At 42.4% G+C, this 17980-nt stretch overlaps 1 protein-coding gene across 3 annotated transcripts in view; it reads left to right on the top strand.

Annotated features, from left to right (window-relative positions):
• Nucleotides 1–17980, top strand: part of cdk18 (cyclin dependent kinase 18) — a 120417-nt gene that overhangs the window by 62520 nt on the left and 39917 nt on the right. For all 3 annotated transcript variants that reach the window (XR_002836967.2, XM_023802135.2, XM_023802134.2), the window contains exon 2: nucleotides 9255–9390. Coding sequence is in view for 2 of the 3 variants with exons in the window: in XM_023802135.2 (XP_023657903.1) it covers nucleotides 9273–9390 (118 nt within the window). In the remaining variant the exon portion in view is untranslated. The remainder of the gene's footprint in view (nucleotides 1–9254; nucleotides 9391–17980) is intronic.

Raw genomic sequence — 17980 nt, 5'->3', positions numbered from 1 at the left:
TCAGTTTCTGGTCTTTTTCTTAGCACTAATAAAGTTCAGCAGAAAAGTTGTCGAATCAATGATGTTACTTCTCCCCGTGTATTATGAGCATGTGTCCCAAAATGGCATCCAGTGCATCCATCCATTATTATTACTTTTTTATACTTAATTAACTATGCTTTTTCAAGATGGCAATTGTATTTTGTGTTTTAGAAGCAGGTTATTTGCATAACCAGTCGACAATGAACACATTTTCAAGTCCCACATTAAATTACCAAAGTTCCAAAGGAATACCTTGCTGGTTTGGACTGGAAATTAATATAAACAAGACCGAGTTTTTAGTACCAAAAGTTTGGTACCTGGTGCAGTGAAAAGGCTCCTTTGGTGGTGTTTGAAAGTCTTGTGCCTGGAATTTGCATGTCTTCCTTTTGGGGCAGCATGTGGCTCAGTGAGCTAAGCCTGTGTGCCTATAATCAGAAGGTCACCGGTTCAGACTCAGCACGTCTGGGTCCTTGAGTGAGGCCCTTACCCCCAGGTCCCTGGGTGCCTCTACGGGTGGCTGCCCTTCGCAGACAACTTACTCTACAAAATAGAGCAAGTTGATGGAGGTGTAAAGACAATTTCCCCACAGTGATCAATAAAGTATCAATTATTGTTCTCTTGGTTTGCACCCACATACAGTGCCCTTCATAATGTTTGGGACAAAGACACGTTTTTTCTTGTTTCACCCCTCTGCTCAATAGTTTAAAATGGCAAATCAAACAATTAGAGTTGTGACGTTCGCGAACGAACCGATTCTTTTGAACGGCTCATAAACATGAACGATGGGAGCCGAGTCGCGGCTGGAGGGGAGCCGTTCTTTCTGTCGTTCTTTTTTTCCTATGCGTGTTTCACACAGATGCACACAAATTAGCTCCTCCGCGAGACAGAACAGTTATAGGGGGAGGGGCGCACCCAGCGCAGGGGTGCTACTGCCTAACAGCATGATGATAGTTGTGCACGCATCCTTCACTTCCACATTGTGTGGAAGTGTTTGTAGTAAAAGCTGTTTTGCACAGAAATTCATTGCAGCCGGCTTTGTTTTTGATGTTTATTTGTGAGTAGGTATTGTATGAATAACATAAGTCAACGTAGCTTTACACATACACACACTTTGTACTAAAGGTAAATCCAAAATAGTGATGTCACTGTCTAAGCAGAGGGATGTTGTGCAACCATATGGAATATAGTACACACATGACAAATGAGGTAATAATCAATATTTCAGAATAATTCAAACTCAGATATTGGTGTGTGATATCTGAGTTTTAATTATTTGACTACAAATCTCACCTCATCATTCCTCCCAGTGATTATTTCCAGGATAAACTGAGATGCCCCCAAGCTGGCTTCTTAAAACTGACTAAATATTTAAAAAGAGCCAAAAGAGCCGTTCTTTTGAACGGCTCTTTGAAAGGAACGGATCGCCAAGATCCGGATCCCCTCAAAGAGCCATAAATCCCATCACTACAAACAATTCACACATGATTAAAGTGCACATTCCAGACTTTAAAATTATTTGCATGCATTTCAGTTTCACCATGTAGAAATTACAACACATTTAATGCATAGTCCCCCTCACTGCAGGGCACCATAATGTTTGGGACATAGCAATGGTGTGTATTAACAACAGAGAATGTAACACAAACCCCATCATTTCACAAGGACAGTAGAGGGTACAGCACAGACAGCATGCAACAGGGAAGAGAAATCCTAACAGAGAAGACTACTGGTCCTCCCCCCACCCCCCGCCCCCAACATACACCTCCAAAGCTAACTCCAACCCTTTCCCAGTCTCAGCCCCAACGTGTCCTTTAAAATGGAACAAAATTTAAATGTATATTACCTTTAAGGTAAAAAATAAATAAATAACAGGAAGGCTGCCATCAGGCTTTTGGAGGGTGTTTGGTTCAGGGGGTGTTTAACTCACTTTGTGTGATGTCACAAGCTAAATATCAACAATATATACCTGATTTAAGCTGAAAATAAGATGCACTAAATAACTTCAAACATTTAAACATCATTATTCTGTCTCTGTACTGCAAAATGAGCCATCCTTTGAAATGGAAGGAGATATAAATATCCATCCATCCATTTTCTGAAACTGCTTGCCCTACTCAGGGTCACAGGGGGTCCAGAGCCTATAGGCACAAGGCAGGGAACAGCCCATTGCAGGGCACACTCACACACCATTCACACCTATGGGCAATTTGATAACTCCAATTAACCTCAGCATGTTTTATGACTGTGGGGGGACGGGGAGGGGAACGGGGAGGGGGACCAGAGTACCCAGAAGAAACCCCATGACAACACAGGGAGAATATGTAAACTCCACACAAATGAAACTAAAGCAGAGATTAAAGCAGAGACTCAAATCCTAGTCCCAAACTTATGAGTTAACTGGGCTAACCACTGCACCACCATGCCACCTAGGATATAAGTAGTTAAGGAAGAATAGATAAGGATAACTTGACAAATCACAAGGTGCTTTTCTTCCTGAGTCTTGTCATTTCTGGGAAAAGTGTAATGCATTATTCATACACAAGAAGGCAGCATGACCACAGATATTTATTCCAAAATGCCAAATAAATAGAACAGAGGATTGTGTTCCAATAGTGCACCCATGGCCACGAATTGCTAGGACTGATGGTGCGTTCGATTATTTCTCTCCAAGTCGGAACTCGGATGAAAATGTCACGAACGTCACGAAAAACGTCACTTCCCGTCGGAAACACGCCCCTTTTATGACGTTGAAGTCGGACCAGATTTTGTTGCCCGAGTTGCCCCTGTGACGTAATTTCAACATGGCGACTTGGTTTGTTTGTAGTTTGTTTACCGATCGAAAAAAGAATATCGCTATGAATGCACTAAAGTATTTTATAAAGCTTTTAATGTGGTTTGACTGGTTCGTGTTTCTTGTTTGTCTCTCGAAAAAATCTCCATTTCTCCATTTTCTCCATTTGGAAAACTCCAAATCTGCTAAAATATAAAGCAACAACACACAGCAACGTGTTCATGGAGGCAGCCATGTTTGTTCTGAGATGTGGGTAGCTGGAATGGGAGATTGTCGGACGTGATGTCACTCAACTCGGAATTTCCGAGTTCTGAGAGAAAAACGAACGCACCATAACATTCAGTCAATCAGGTTCGTAGATACACACAGAATGGTGTGCAAAGGGAAAAACATCCAGTATGCGGCAGTCCTGTGGGCGAAAATGCCTTGTTGATGCTAGAGGTCAGAGGAGAATGGGCCGACTGATTCAAGCTGATAGAAGAGCAACTTTGATTGAAATAACCACTCGTTACAACCGAGGTATGCAGCAAAGCATTTGTGAAGCCACAACACGCACAACCTTGAGGCAGATGGGCTACAACAGCAGAAGACCCCACCGGGTACCACTCATCTCCACTACAAATAGGAAAAAGAGGCTACAATTTGCACAAGCTCACCAAAATTGGACAGTTGAAGACTGGAAAAATGTTGCCTGGTCTGATGAGTCTCGATTTCTGTTGAGACATTCAAATGGTAGAGTCAGAATTTGGCATAAACAGAATGAGAACATGGATCCATCATGCCTTGTTACCACTGTGCAGGCTGGTGGTGGTGGTGTAATGGTGTGGGGGATGTTTTCTTGGCACACTTTAGGCCCCTTGGTGCCAATTGGGCATCGTTTAAATGCCACGGCCTACCTGAGCATTGTTTCTGACCATGTCCATCCCTTTATGACCACCATGTACCCATCCTCTGATGGCTACTTCCAGCAGGATAATGCACCATGTCACAAAGCTCGAATCATTTCAAATTGGTTTCTTGAACATGACAATGAGTTCACTGTACTAAAATGGCCCCCACAGTCACCAGATCTCAACCCAATAGAGCATCTTTGGGATGTGGTGGAACGGGAGCTTTGTGCCCTGGATGTGCATCCCACAAATCTCCATCAACTGCAAGATGCTATCCTATCAATATGGGCCAACATTTCTAAAGAATGCTTTCAGCACCTTGTTGAATCAATGCCACATAGAATTAAGGTAGTTCTGAAGGCGAAAGGGGGTCAAACACCGTATTAGTATGGTGTTCCTAATAATCCTTTAGGTGAGTGTATATCAAATGATTTAAGGAACTGCTGATTGTATTACAACATTTAATGAATCAGTGCGGTGCAAGAATAATTTGCTCAAACCTGCATGTCTGTAATCTGGGGACCTTAACTGATCCTGTGTTTGTTTTTCTACTGTGTTTAATTAATCCATATTGGATTCCCAGGTTGGAAAAACATGCCACTTTACAGGTAAACATATCTGTAATTATTCTAGCTGAAATGCAAGCAACACAGGTTCCGAAGGGACAATACAATATTAGTTTAAGAATGCATTGACTGTTACAAAATATGTATGTGCATATAATGTATGGAATGTTAATACAGTATTGTCATTACTGCTGGCTGACATGGTGAGAGGAGGAGGAGGCGGGGGAGAAGTAGACGTTGTGCAGTTCAGTAATTGATGAATAATATCAATCCATCCATTTCTCAAACCCCCCTGTTTTATGCTGGGTCACAGGGGTCTGGAGCCTATTGACAGGTGCAAGGCATGGAATAACCAGGATGGGGCACCAACCCATTGTAGTAATTGATACTTTATTAATCTCTGTGGGGAAATTCTTCTTTACACCTCCCCAAATTTGCTCTCTGTAGGTGAGAGTAAGCTGGCCACAAAGGGCAGCCATCCGTAGCAACACCCCGGGAGTTGGGGTTTAAGGGCCTTGCTCAATGACCTGCAGATGTGCCAAGGTCAGGTTTGAACCGGAGACCTTCCAATCACAGGCACAGAGGGTTAGCCCACTGAGCCACACGCTGCCCCTAAATGAGTAGTTTTTAGTGTCAGGTTTAAAATTTCATTTTATTAGCTATTATTCCTACCATTAGAAGACTGGACGCTAAAATGCAAATATGATGGATCTAACACGCAAAAGGGGAAGATGGTCAGGCAGCATTTCCACACTAAGTGATTGCAGGCTTTGTTTACATCTCTAGCAGACGTGCAGCTGTTCATCACCTCTCTCTCTCAGTATCGTTGCCTGGCAGCAAAGCAAATGGATTGCTAGAGCATACTGCACCTCATTTCTTATATGTCTGAGATGCAATGGCTGGATAATTCATGTGTGACTGAAAAGGAAAGCACTGAAACTTTGTCCTCAAGTGGATGGATGAGGTCCACTCTGCTTACCACATGGGGATGGAAGGATTTGCATTCAGGCTACTTGTTTCATGATGATGATCTTCTTGTTGTCATGTTATTGTGACTGTTATTATTAAGGGTTCAAAGCACGAAGTGCTATGGACCATCATTGTTTTTTCTTAGGAATACTTATTATTCTGCCCTGAAACTGAATGGGCAGCCTAAACCGTAAGACCGAGGCTGACCAAATTTGGTAGGATGATGTGAATTCCTACCCACTACTCAGACCCTCCGACCCAGGTCAGTCAGTCAAATGGGGGCGCTATACCCCCCCCCCCCCCAAACACTTTTTGGTCAATATCTCCTGTCCTGTTAGTCCTACAATCAAAATTCTTTTTTCTACAGATACAGGAAGATATTCCCTACAACTTTCAGAGTGAAACTATTAGGCTCCGCCTACTTAGATTGTTTGCTAATTTGCATAATTTACATAACTTACTTCTGACTTAAAGTCCTACACTATCTGACCAAATCAGACAAATGAGGTGTCAAACCAATCAGTCCTCTGAGCTGATTAATTGTTATAAAAAAGTCTGACATTTCTGTATCATACGGCCATCTGCCACGCCCAAACTCCACCTAAATTTGGCCAGTTTCAGTCTGACTGCTATAACTTCTCCCTGCCTTAGCCTACCTTAACCAAACTTAAAATCCTACCTCCCTGCTCCATTCTGGGGACACCATACAAAGCGGCCCACATTTAGTCAATAGGGGGCACTACAAATACCTACTTCCAATATCTCCTGAACTGCTTGGCATATCCAAGTGAAATTTGGCATATGCCTACTATGGCCAAGCCTGAAGTCAGTTCCATAGTATGGCAGTCATTAGTCATACAATGGTGGCCATAATTAGCCAATGAAATTGAATACTTCAGGCTGTGTACACTGCAGCAATTGAATTTTTTTCCAACAGCTCGTCACCACATTTCCCTTCTTTTTCTCATCTACCCTTTTCCTTTTATCCTACCTTGATGAACATTTCTACTGTAATGTCCAAATGTCAGGTCGCATCCTATCATAGTAGCATTTCCTACTTTCTGACTATTTAAATGCATTGGCCATCAGTTACAGTCTGTACTTCATTTCCCATCATTACTAAACTACTAATTTTATGCCATTCACTCCATTCCTCCCCATTGCTTCTGTCCATTAGCTTTGAACCCGTTCATCACTGCTTGCAGTTATCTTCTTAGGATTTATTATTTTTCTTCCCTAAAACTGAATGGGCAGCCTAAACTGTAAGACCGAGGCCAACCACATTTGGCAGGAAGATGTCAATTCCTACCTACTACTCAGACTGTCCGACCCAAGTCTGTCAGCCGCATTTCATCAATAGGGGGCGCTACAAATACCTACTTCAAATATCTCCTGATCTGCTTGGCCAATCCACGTGAAATTTGGCACATGTCTACTATGGCCAAGCCTGAGGTCATACCCTTACTATGGCAGTCATAAGTCATAAAATGGTGACCATAATTAGCCAATGAAAATCAAGCATGCATTTTACAGGCCTAGCAATCACCAATCGGATCTAAATCTGGATGATACATGTGTCTACAGTCCCTGACCTCACCCTGGTAAGGGCACCCCAGTCTGCCAGATGGGGGTGCTACAGTGTCAAGTTTTGTGTTTCTGCCTATTTCTCCTGAACTTTGAAGGATAAAATTGAGATTTGTTACAGAGCTAATCTAGTGTTTTATGCCAAATTCAAAGCTATATAGATCTTTGTCCTACCTCTTTCCGTTTTTGCCTATTTTGTAAGAGTCTGAAAACAGGTTTTTTCGTTTTTGCCCAACCTGCATAATTCTGGTATCATTCAAATCAGGAGACAGTCCTTATAAATAAATATTTAAAAAATCCTAAAGTTTCTGTAAAGTACAGCCACCAGTCACACCCAGACCATACTGGTGCCATGCCCATTTCAATCAGACAGCTGTATCTCAGGCCTGACTCAGCCAATCATCACCAGACTTGACAATGTCCTGTACGACAGTACTGGGGAAGGGCCCTCCAAATTTGACGCTGATCAGTCAATAGGGGGAGCTACAGCAATGTAACATGTCTCTCTAAACCTGCAGAAATAGTGAAACTTACATTTTTCTCATTTCTGTTCAATTGACATAAAACTCGTCAAAATCCTGTTCTGTGAGTCATGCCAAATCAAGATATATGTACTGTCCAATGGCATTGATTTGTATTCCCTTGTGATGTTTAAAAACTCCATGAATGACATATTCCTATAACTGCTACAGTGTACACCCCACCTAGGTCATTCTGGTAGCAGGTTAATCAGGACAGTGCCCTTATGGATAATTTATAAAAATAACTTGACTTGCCTGTACAGTATAGCCACCAGCCACACCCAACCTGCACCATTTCCATGCTCATTTCAATCAAGCAGCTTAATCTCAGCTATGCTTCATCCAATCCTCAGCAAACTTGAGGCACGAATGTAGCACTAGACCACAGACAGACCCTCCAACTTTGGTGCTGATCAGTCAAACGGGGCCGCTCCGGCCACTGTCTATATATGTCTAAGACCCACCTTAGGAAATTCAGCTGAAATGTCCTTATTTCTCATAAAACCTTCTAAGAATTGTTACCTTTCCCTTCACCTGAGTCCATATTTTAATTTAGTTTCATTTGTCTGCCATTTGACTCAGAAAATTATGAGACTTCATTTATAAGCTAGGCAGTGTATATTGCAGATTTTCTTTTAATAAATTCGCCAGCAGGTGGAGGCAGTGCTCCATTTCATAAATGCCACTCAGTTAATGCCATTCAAAAAACTTTCAGCCCTTATCATGTCTAAATAAACAGCCTAGAAAAGGACAAAGCATTATATTACTACTGTTACATGCAGAACATCCCAAACTCAGCACTGTTGTAAAGAATATGTAACACAGTCTATGTTCACACAGCCAGTACAAACAAACTTTAACTTGTAAAATCTAGACTTACCACATCAGTGCACCAGACGGTTCTACATTCTGTCCTACATCTGCTGACCTGTTAGACCTACACTGAACAATCTCCATCCTAATTTCTACCTAATACTCAGACCGTCTCACCCAAACCAGTCCTGTACTGTCTGACATCTACTGACCTGTCAGGCCTACACTCAGACAACTATGTAGTTCTGTCTGAATTTTTAATACCCTCCTCTACTGTTTGTCCGACCAGGACAATCATCCTACGCTTTGGACCCTTCAGTCATTGACTGCAGTTACTAGTTATTATTACTATTATTATTAATAATAATGATAACAATAAATATTCACGACATAGTCAACCATAATTATTATCATAATTATTATTATTGACAGCATCAACCGTTTAAAATATAATAATAATAATAATAATAATAATGATAATTTTAAATAATAGTGATATTAATAAAACAGGTAGCCTTAATTAATGTCATAGACAGCAGAGCTTTATGATGGCCACAATACATTCTGTTAAAGACAAAATGAGTTCTAGCTACTCTGAAAGTAACAGGTAAAGTAATGGAGAATGAATCGGGGTGAATGACAGGTTGATAATTTTTCATATCATATTCATTTAAACTTCTGGATACATTTTAATATATAATGTAAAGTTTATGAGTACTGCTCAAATACATCCATCCAGAACCTGACCTGTAATATGTTTGTAAGCTGCGGAGCTCAAAAGTCTTGGCTTGGTCCTGGTTCATAATGTTTGGGTTTTTTTGTTTGTTTTTTTAAAACAATTTGTTAGCACCTGTGAAAATAGGTTTTTGAAAGGTGTATGTTTAAAGTTGACTTAAACAAAAAATAGAAGAATGACATTCTAAATGGTCTCAGATTATTGGTGCTGAGTTTGTGCTGGATTAAAACCTTTGTAGCGCTTTGGAATAAATATTTTTTAGACAGGTGAAATATTCAGCAGGTTAATAGTTTGATTTGTCTAAAGCAATGCATGTTGTCCAGCTGTCTTTGTGAGATTTGCGGTGTCTTTTCTTCTCCCCAGGATTGTTGCTCTGAGATAATGAACAAAATGAAGAACTTTAAGCGACGTTTCTCACTGTCAGTACCAAGAACGGAGACCATTGAAGAGACTGAATTCACCGAGCAAATCAACCAACTGAACATTCACCATAATGAACGTAAGAAATGTAGAATGGACAGGATATAAAAAGCACCATATATTTATTATTAAAAGCAGGCATTATCATTTTTCTTCCAAAAATATCTGATACGTGTTGATGGGAAATTATACAATATTTTAAGACATTAATTTTCATTGTTTGTGCTTCACCAGTGTGTAAATGGTAAATGGATTGCATTTATATAGCGCATTTTTGCTACTCTTTCGAGCACTGAAAGCGCTTTGCAGTTATGCCTCACATTCACCCATTCATACATGCATTCACACACCAGTGGCAGAGGCTACCATGCAAGGTGCCAACCAGTTCACCAGGAGCAATTTGGGGTTCAGTGTCTTGCTCAAGGACACTTCGATGGGGTCAGGAGGACCCGGGGCCCGAACCTGCAACCCTCCCCATCGCCCATATACAGTCATTGACAAAAGTCTTGTCACATAAGGACATAGTAACTTAAAAAGGCATATAACTTTATTTCTAATCAATCAATTGTTACAATGAATGGATCAATTTAATACCAAGGGCTTTCACATTAATAACTGGGTGCAAAATGAAACAGTCAAAAAGTGTCCTGATGTTCACAGCTTGTTAAAGTCCATAACACCTGTTTTTGCAAGGACAAAAGTCTTGTCATGTCTTTTAATGATTCAACCAATCACAGATTAGAGGTTCACCTGTGACAAATATTGTAATTAACATAATCCCAGGTGTGTATAAAAAGAACCCCAAGAACACCAGACCTTCACTTGAAGTGCAACCTGACTTCTGACAACATGCCAAAGATTCAACCACAGACCAAGTCTGCTGCTGAGGTGGCAGACATCGTTAATGTATCCAAATGTCAAGTGGAGAGGATTAAAAAAAGATATGAAGAAACTGGTGATGCTCATGACAAGCCCAGGTCAGGCAGACCCCGTAAGACAACTCTTTGAAAGGACCGTTTGTTGCTTCAAAAGTCCAGGGCCAACCCTTTTTCAATTGCAGCAGAGCTACATCAGAACTGGTCACCAGAAACCGCGTCTACAAGAACAGTTTCTCGAATTCTCGTACGCAGTGGTCTCCATGGCCAAATTAGTGCTCAGAAACCAGCATTAATGAGAACACAACAAAAAAAGCATGTTGAATTTGCCAAGGCCCACAGCTTGCAGCAAGGATGGACAGTGGCAAAGTGGCAGAAGGTTGATTTTTCTGACGAATCATCCATTGAACTACATACCAAATGCCGCAAAAATACTGCAGGAGACCTGTTGGAACCCGCATGAACTCAAAATTCACCCAGAAAACAGTCAAGTTTGGTGGAGGAAAAATCATGGTTTGGGGTTACATCCAGCATGGGGGTGTTCGAGAGATCTGCAGAGTGGATGGCAACATCAACAGCCTGAAGTATCAAGATATTCTTGCTGCCCATTACATTCCAAACCATAAGAGAGGGCAAATTCTGCAGAAGGATGGCACTCCTTCTCATACTTTAGCCTCCACATTGAAGTTCCTGAAACTGAAGAGGATCAAGGTGCTCCAGGATTGGCCAGCCCAGTCACCAGACATGAACATTGTTGAGCATGTCTGGGGTAAGATGAAGGAGGAGGCTTGGAAGACGAAACCAAAGAATCTAGACGAACCCTGGGAGTCCTGCAAAACTGCTTTCTTTGCCATTCCAGATGAGTTCATCAACAAGTTATTTCAGTCATTGCCAAGACGTATGGATGTGGTCCTCCAAGTTCATGGGAGTCATACACATTATTAATTCTTTTTTCCAAGGCACCATGACTTTATGTTCTGATGTTATTGTAGCATGTTTGTGTATTCTAAATGAAGTATATGTATAATTTCTACATTATTTTTATATATGACAAGACTTTTGTCCAGGCAAAAGTTGCCCTTTCTGTCCTAATTACATGACAAAACTCAATGAATGATGCAAAACTTTATTTTGGTATAATAAGCATAATCTAGAGGGCTTTGCCTTTTCTTATAAGCCATTTCTGATTCCAACTGATTAACTACAGGTCAAGTTATTATTTGTTGTTCCTACAACTTGGTTAAGTGACAAGACTTTTGTCGGGCACTGTATTCAAATGCATTGTGCTGTTTTCTTTGGATTTTACCCGATTTTAAATAATAGAATTTGTCTTGTAATAATATGTTAGTTGCCTTCTTGAAACATATTATTATAATTGAATTGCTGTATAAAAACCATTAATTCATTACCTGCTAATGGATCCTCATATTGTTACTACTTTTGAAAACAATGAAAAAATGAAAACATTTTTTTTGTTGTTGTTTAATATTGCCCACCTAGTACCGTGATTATATAAAAAAAAAAAAAAAAGAAAAGAAGGGGGGGGGATACAGAAACAATCGTAACAATAACAGACATTAATCACCATGGGGAGAGGGGAAAAGAAAAAAAGAATAAGAAGAATAATAATGAAGGTCGGATGGAGAAAATTAAGTGTAGGGGAATACAGAATACAAACAACCATATGAAACATAACCCTCATTACAAGGACATCAAACAACAAAAATTATAACAACATCAACAACGACAATAATAATAATAATAATATTACAAATAGGTATTATATAAATGTAGCATGTCCTACACATATACATGTATATTTAAATTCCTATGTCTATAACATACGCTAAAAAGTAATAATAGTAATGATACTGATCGCTCAACCTCGTATGCGCCCATTGTTGTATGTGCAAGTGTAGGTGTGAACTGATTTGTCATTGGATGTGCTGGCATTTGATGCCATCAGGGGACGTGACAGCACCTCCCCCACCCTCGGGCCCAAGGCGAAGGCAGGGGGAACCAGGCAACCGAGGCCACCCCACCGCCCCCATGGCATAATGGTCTACGGCCTCGCGTCCCAGAGACAACCACCCGCCCAACCTGAGAGGGAGCCCTCAAGGGACTAAGGGGTCGTCAACCCCCGTACAGGGAGGCCCGCAGAGGGGGGACGGGCAGCGAGTCCCCCAGTCCCGCTCGCAACCCCCCCACCGAGGAAAGCGGGTCCAGGGCCGAAGGGCCCCATCAACTGGGACCACACCCCCCCACACACACCGGAGGGGCCTCGGCCCCCCCAGCCCATCCCCCGGCAGGACGGATTGCCACCCACCGCAACGACCCGGCATCCCCCCCCGACACTGCAGGTTGATCTAAGGGAGGCCGATACAAAGAATCCCCCGCCCAGCCCAAACTGAACCCCCCAATTCGCCCAGCAGGGCCCAGAGCGTCCAAAGATTGCCTGGACCGCCCGACAGGGCCCCAGCACGGTGCAGCAGAGCCAAGGACCACCTGACCCGCGGCCCACGAGAGGAGGCCGGCCAGGACCGCCTGCATCCCCCCATGATGGATCTTCTACCCAGATGGCCACCCCACCCGCGCAGGGCCAGAGACAGAGAGTTAGGGGGAGCCCCTCAGCCCCCATCGCCTCCCCGTCCCATGTTGGTGTGAAGTGTGCATGTATATGTGTGAGAGAATTGTGTGTTTATGTCTACAATGCATTAAAATTAGTGGGTGCAGTTCGGGTATGAGGGCCCCACCACTGGCAGATGGTCCCCCATCCCCATCCCCAACCTCGCACAGCCGGCAGGGGCAGCCCACCGGGGTGTTCAGGGGCGCCACAGGCAGCCCGGGCGCAGACCGGGAGAGTTCCGCCGCACCATGCCCGATGAGACCCCAGCTAGCAGCCAAGGATGGGACAACTCCAGGCACCACAGCAAACGGGGAGCCGGTCCGACCAGGTGGGGTGACCCCCGCCCCCAAGCCCCCCCCCAAGCGAGACAGAGGCTCCCCCTACCGCCCCCCCAACCACCCCAACAGCGCCGGATGACCCAACACCAGAATCGCCAACGGCAGACACCGATCCGCCCTCACCAGGCAACGGGCCCAGGCAGACCAGGCCCCTCCTGCATGTGGGCGACCACCCGCCCGGGAGCCGGAGCAGCGGCCCCAGCCGACAGAGCCCACACCCCAAACCCACCCACCCCAGAGCAGCGGCACAGGTGGAACCCAGAGGCCCCATCCCCCAGCCCCCCTCAGCGCGCTACCCACCCCGGGGAGGGCAGAACCCCCCATCCCCCACACTGCCCCCAACAGGCCGGGCCAGCGGCCACCCAGAGACACCAACCACGTGACCTCAGCCAAGAGGAACACCAGAGGACCCCAACCACCCAGCCCCCATCCCGGGGCGGGGAGGGCAAGGCCCCACCACCCCCAACAACATTACATTTAAAAATTAATTATTGGAGTCCAACTATCTTCAAGATCGATCAATTGATTTTTCTTACAGGCAGACATCCTCTCCATGGAAACATAATCCAAGACTAGATTTTTTAATTGATTTATGTTTAAATTCTCTTTTGACTTCCAGTTCAGAAGGATTGTTTTCTTTGCAATGGTTAGTACTGTGAGAAGCATGCAAGATTTATTCGTAATTCAAAAAAGGGGATAGAAGTAATCCAGCAAACTATAGGCCAATCAGTTTAATTAGCATTACTGGAAAAATAATGGAAGCTATAATTCAAGTGAAAATGGTAGATTACCTGGATGCAAATAACATCATAAAGGATAGCCAACATGGATTTAGGAGAGGTAGATCCTGCTTAACGAATCTACTTGAGTTCTTTGAGGAAGCTACAAGTCAAATTGATCACAAAAAGGCCTATGATGTGATTTACTTAGATTTCCAGAAGGCCTTTGATGTTGTCCCCCACAAACGTCTCTTGCTAAAGCTTAAAGCTGCAGGGATTTTAGGAACTGTGGCAACTTGGATCAAAAACTGGCTAACTGACAGGAAGCAGCGAGTAGTTATTAGAGGCACAATGTCACAGTGGGCCTCCGTTCATAGTGGGGTACCGCAGGGTTCAATTTTAGGACCTCTATTGTTCCTAATTTACATTAATGATATTGACACAAATACATACAGTAAGCTGGTTAAATTTGCAGACGACACCAAGGTGGGCGGGGTAGCAGATACTAATCTAGCAGCAGAGAGGCTTCAACGGGATCTGGATTTAATTAGCGAATGGGCTGATACATGGCAGATGAAATTTAACACAGATAAATGCAAGGTAATCCATGCAGGGAGCAGAAATATAAAGTACAGATATTTTATGGGTTCCAACGAAATAAAGGTAGCTGATTACGAGAAAGATCTCGGTATGTATGTTGATGCTTCCATGTCCCCCTCTCGCCAGTGTGGGGAAGCAATAAAAAAGGCGAACAGAATGTTGGGTTATATCTCTAGATGTGTGGAGTTTAAGTCAAGGGAGGTGATGTTACACTTATATAATTCCTTGGTAAGACCCCACCTAGAATACTGTGTGCAGGTTTGGTCACCATACCTCAAGAAGGACATTGCTGCCTTAGAAAAGGTGCAACGAAGAGCTACGAGAATGATTCCTGGTCTTAGAGGAATGTCTTATGAGGAGAGGTTAGCGGAACTGAATCTGTTTAGCCTTGAGCAAAGGAGACTAAGGGGGGATATGATTCAGGTCTATAAGATTCTAACGGGTCTGGATGCTGTTCAGCCAAATGACTATTTCAATATTAGTCTAAATACTAGAACTCGTGGCCATAAGTGGAAATTAGCGGGAGAACATTTTAAAACAAATTTGAGGAAGCACTTCTTTACACAGCGTGTAGTTAGAGTATGGAATAGTCTTCCTGCTAGTGTAGTGGAAGCTAAAACCCTGGGTTCCTTTAAATCAGAGCTAGATAAGATTTTAACAACTCTGAGCTATTAGTTAAGTTCTCCCCAAACGAGCTTGATGGGCCGAATGGCCTCCTCTCGTTTGTAAATTTCTTATGTTCTTATGTTCGTGTCTATATTAATGTTAGTGAGGTCCCCAAGCAGGCAGAGTGAGGGGGAGGGTGGGATGGGATACCCTAGGTGTGTCGATAAGTCTTCACAAATCCTTTGCCAGAATTCGTTGACCGGTGTGCAGTACCAGAAAGCATGCAGGTAATTATCTGGTGCGTCCTTCTTATAAGTTACGCATATGTCAGTATTTCTCATACCCATCTGGAACATCCTCTGCCCTGTGTAGTGCGTTTTGTGTAAAATTTTGTACTGTAATAGCTGCAGGTTGGAGTTCTGATTCATTCGAAAGGTATTCAAGCAAATTTGCCTCCAGAAGTTAGTGTCTGGGTTGATGAGTAAATCCCTTTCCCATTTATGGGTAGGGAGTGAAAGTGTTGTATCAGATTCTGCTAGATGCATGTAAATCCTAGACAGTGGTTTTTTATTTGGAGTTATTAAGAAGTTTGCTATTTTAGGTGAAAGCTCCAGATCTAATTGCCTACGGCACCATCTATTGTGTATTATTCATTTAAGTTGAAGATATTCTAAGTATTTGTTTTTCTCAATGCCATAAGTTTCTGCTATTTTGTCAAATGATATCATGCGATTGTCTTGGATTATATGTTCGAGGCCCTTGATTCCTTTATTATGCCAAGCAAGGAAGTTTATCATTTTTTTATTTAACAGGATGTCAGGGTTGTTCCAGATGGGTGTCAGTTTGCATGGGACCAGTGAAGTTTGGTTCATTTTAAGAAATTCCCACCAGGCTGTCAGCGATGTGCTGATGTTAATGATCTTTAAACAGCAATGTTGTTTAAGTATATGGCTGATAAATGGCAGGTCCTGGACTCGAATATCATTACAGAAAGTTTGCTCAATATCCAGCCAGTTAAGGTCTAAGTTGTTTTGCATAGTCCATTTTAGGACATATATCAATCTATTGGCAAGAAAGTAGTTGTACAAAGCTCCAAACCCCCACAGTTTTTGTGTTTCTGTAAAGTTTTTAAACTTATTCGTGGTGGTTTGGACTTCCATAGATATTTTGAAATTAAGGAGTCCAGTGATTTAAACCAAGTCAGCGGAGGGTGACTCGGAACCATTGAGAACATGTAGTTAATTTTTGGTAAGATCATCATTTTGATTGTTGCTACTCTTCCTAGAAGTGACGTGGGCAGATTATTCCACTGTGCAAGGTCATCTTATATCTTTTTAAGCAGAGGACTGTGATTTAATCGCGTCAAATCTGACAGCTTGGCAGAAATGTTAATACCCAGATATCTAATTTTCCCAGATTGAAGTGGGATAGTTAGATTGGACTGGAAGTCACAAGATATTGGAAGAATAGTTGACTTGTTCCAATTAATAGAGTAATCTGATATGGAGGAGAACTTATCTATGAGTCTTATCGTCTCCGTGAGAGAACCCTGTGTATTTTGAAGAAAAAGTAATACATCATCTGCATAAAGACTAATTTTATGGTTTATACTTGCTATTTGGATACCTTTGATATTATTATTTTTCTGAATTGCTGCTGCCAATGGTTTGATAAATATTGCAAATAGTGATGGAGAAAGTGGACAACCTTGCCTAGTGCCCCTTCTGAGAATGAAGCTTCGTTTTTATGCAGGCTTTAGGTGAACTGTATAAAATTTTAATCCAGGATACGAAGTCCTCTCTAAATCCAAATTTTAGTAAGGTTGCCATTAGAAATTTCCAGTTGACCCTGTCAAAAGCCGTTTTTGTGTCCAATGAGACGATTATGACTTCCTTATTTTGAATGTTGCAGTAGTCTATTGCGCCAATTAGTCTCCTCATCTTGTTAGTGGACTGTCTGCCTTTAATGAAACCTGTTTGATCTGGATGTATTGTATAATAAAAATTTGGAGGGATGCTGCCAATTTCTTTAATTTCTATAACCATTCTATTCTATTATGTCAGTAATGTACCAATTTCTTTCTTTAATTGGTCCAAGCACTGTTTGAGATTTGTGAGCGTGAAACATAATCTGGAGCAGGTTAGGGTGTGTAGCATGAGTTATCATGGTGTTGTACCCCTGCAAAAAAGTAAACCAGCGTTGTGATATTGGAAAGCCAGAGTTACCTTTAGTTAGCCTCAAAGTTATCCTGCTAAGCAAAAAAATCCGTATTTGTGAAACAGGCCCCTGGAATTTCTAATGATAAAATGCTATTTTTGATATTACTGCTGTTTACATTCTGCCTAGCACTAACACAAATGTTGCACTGAAGACACTTGTGGGTGCAAGTAATAAACAGGAAACCACACCCCAAGGGAGCCTTAATCATTGTGGGGGAATTTAATCATGCAAAACTCAATAAATTTCTCTGAAAATACCATCAACATGTAGACATTCCCACAAGAGGAAACAACATTCTAGAACATGTCTAAAGCAACATTCCTGGGGTTTACAAAGGAGTGCCCCACCCTCACTTTGGACTTTCAAATCACATCTCTCCATTTCTGCAGCCTGCATATAAACAGCACGGTCATACCCCATTCAGATTTGAATTCAGTCCAGTTGGTTGTGAAGCTGTAGCCCCAGGTACCTGACTACTTCAACGTCAACCCCCACAATAGAGACTGGTGACAGAGGGGGCCTTGACCTCCTGAAGTCCACCACCTTCTCTTTTGCTTTGGAGGTGTTCAGCTGCAGATGGTTTGCCCTGCACCATTTCATGAAGTCCTCCACTAGGTTCCTGTACTGCCTCTCCTGACCATCCCTAATATACCCCACAATTGCCGTATCAGTTTTAAGAAAAGTC

The sequence above is a fragment of the Paramormyrops kingsleyae genome, chromosome 8 (assembly GCF_048594095.1).
Source record: "Paramormyrops kingsleyae isolate MSU_618 chromosome 8, PKINGS_0.4, whole genome shotgun sequence".
NCBI lineage: Eukaryota > Metazoa > Chordata > Actinopteri > Osteoglossiformes > Mormyridae > Paramormyrops > Paramormyrops kingsleyae.
The sequence above is the reverse complement of the archived record's forward strand: the minus strand, read 5'-3'. Positions and strand labels throughout refer to the sequence as shown.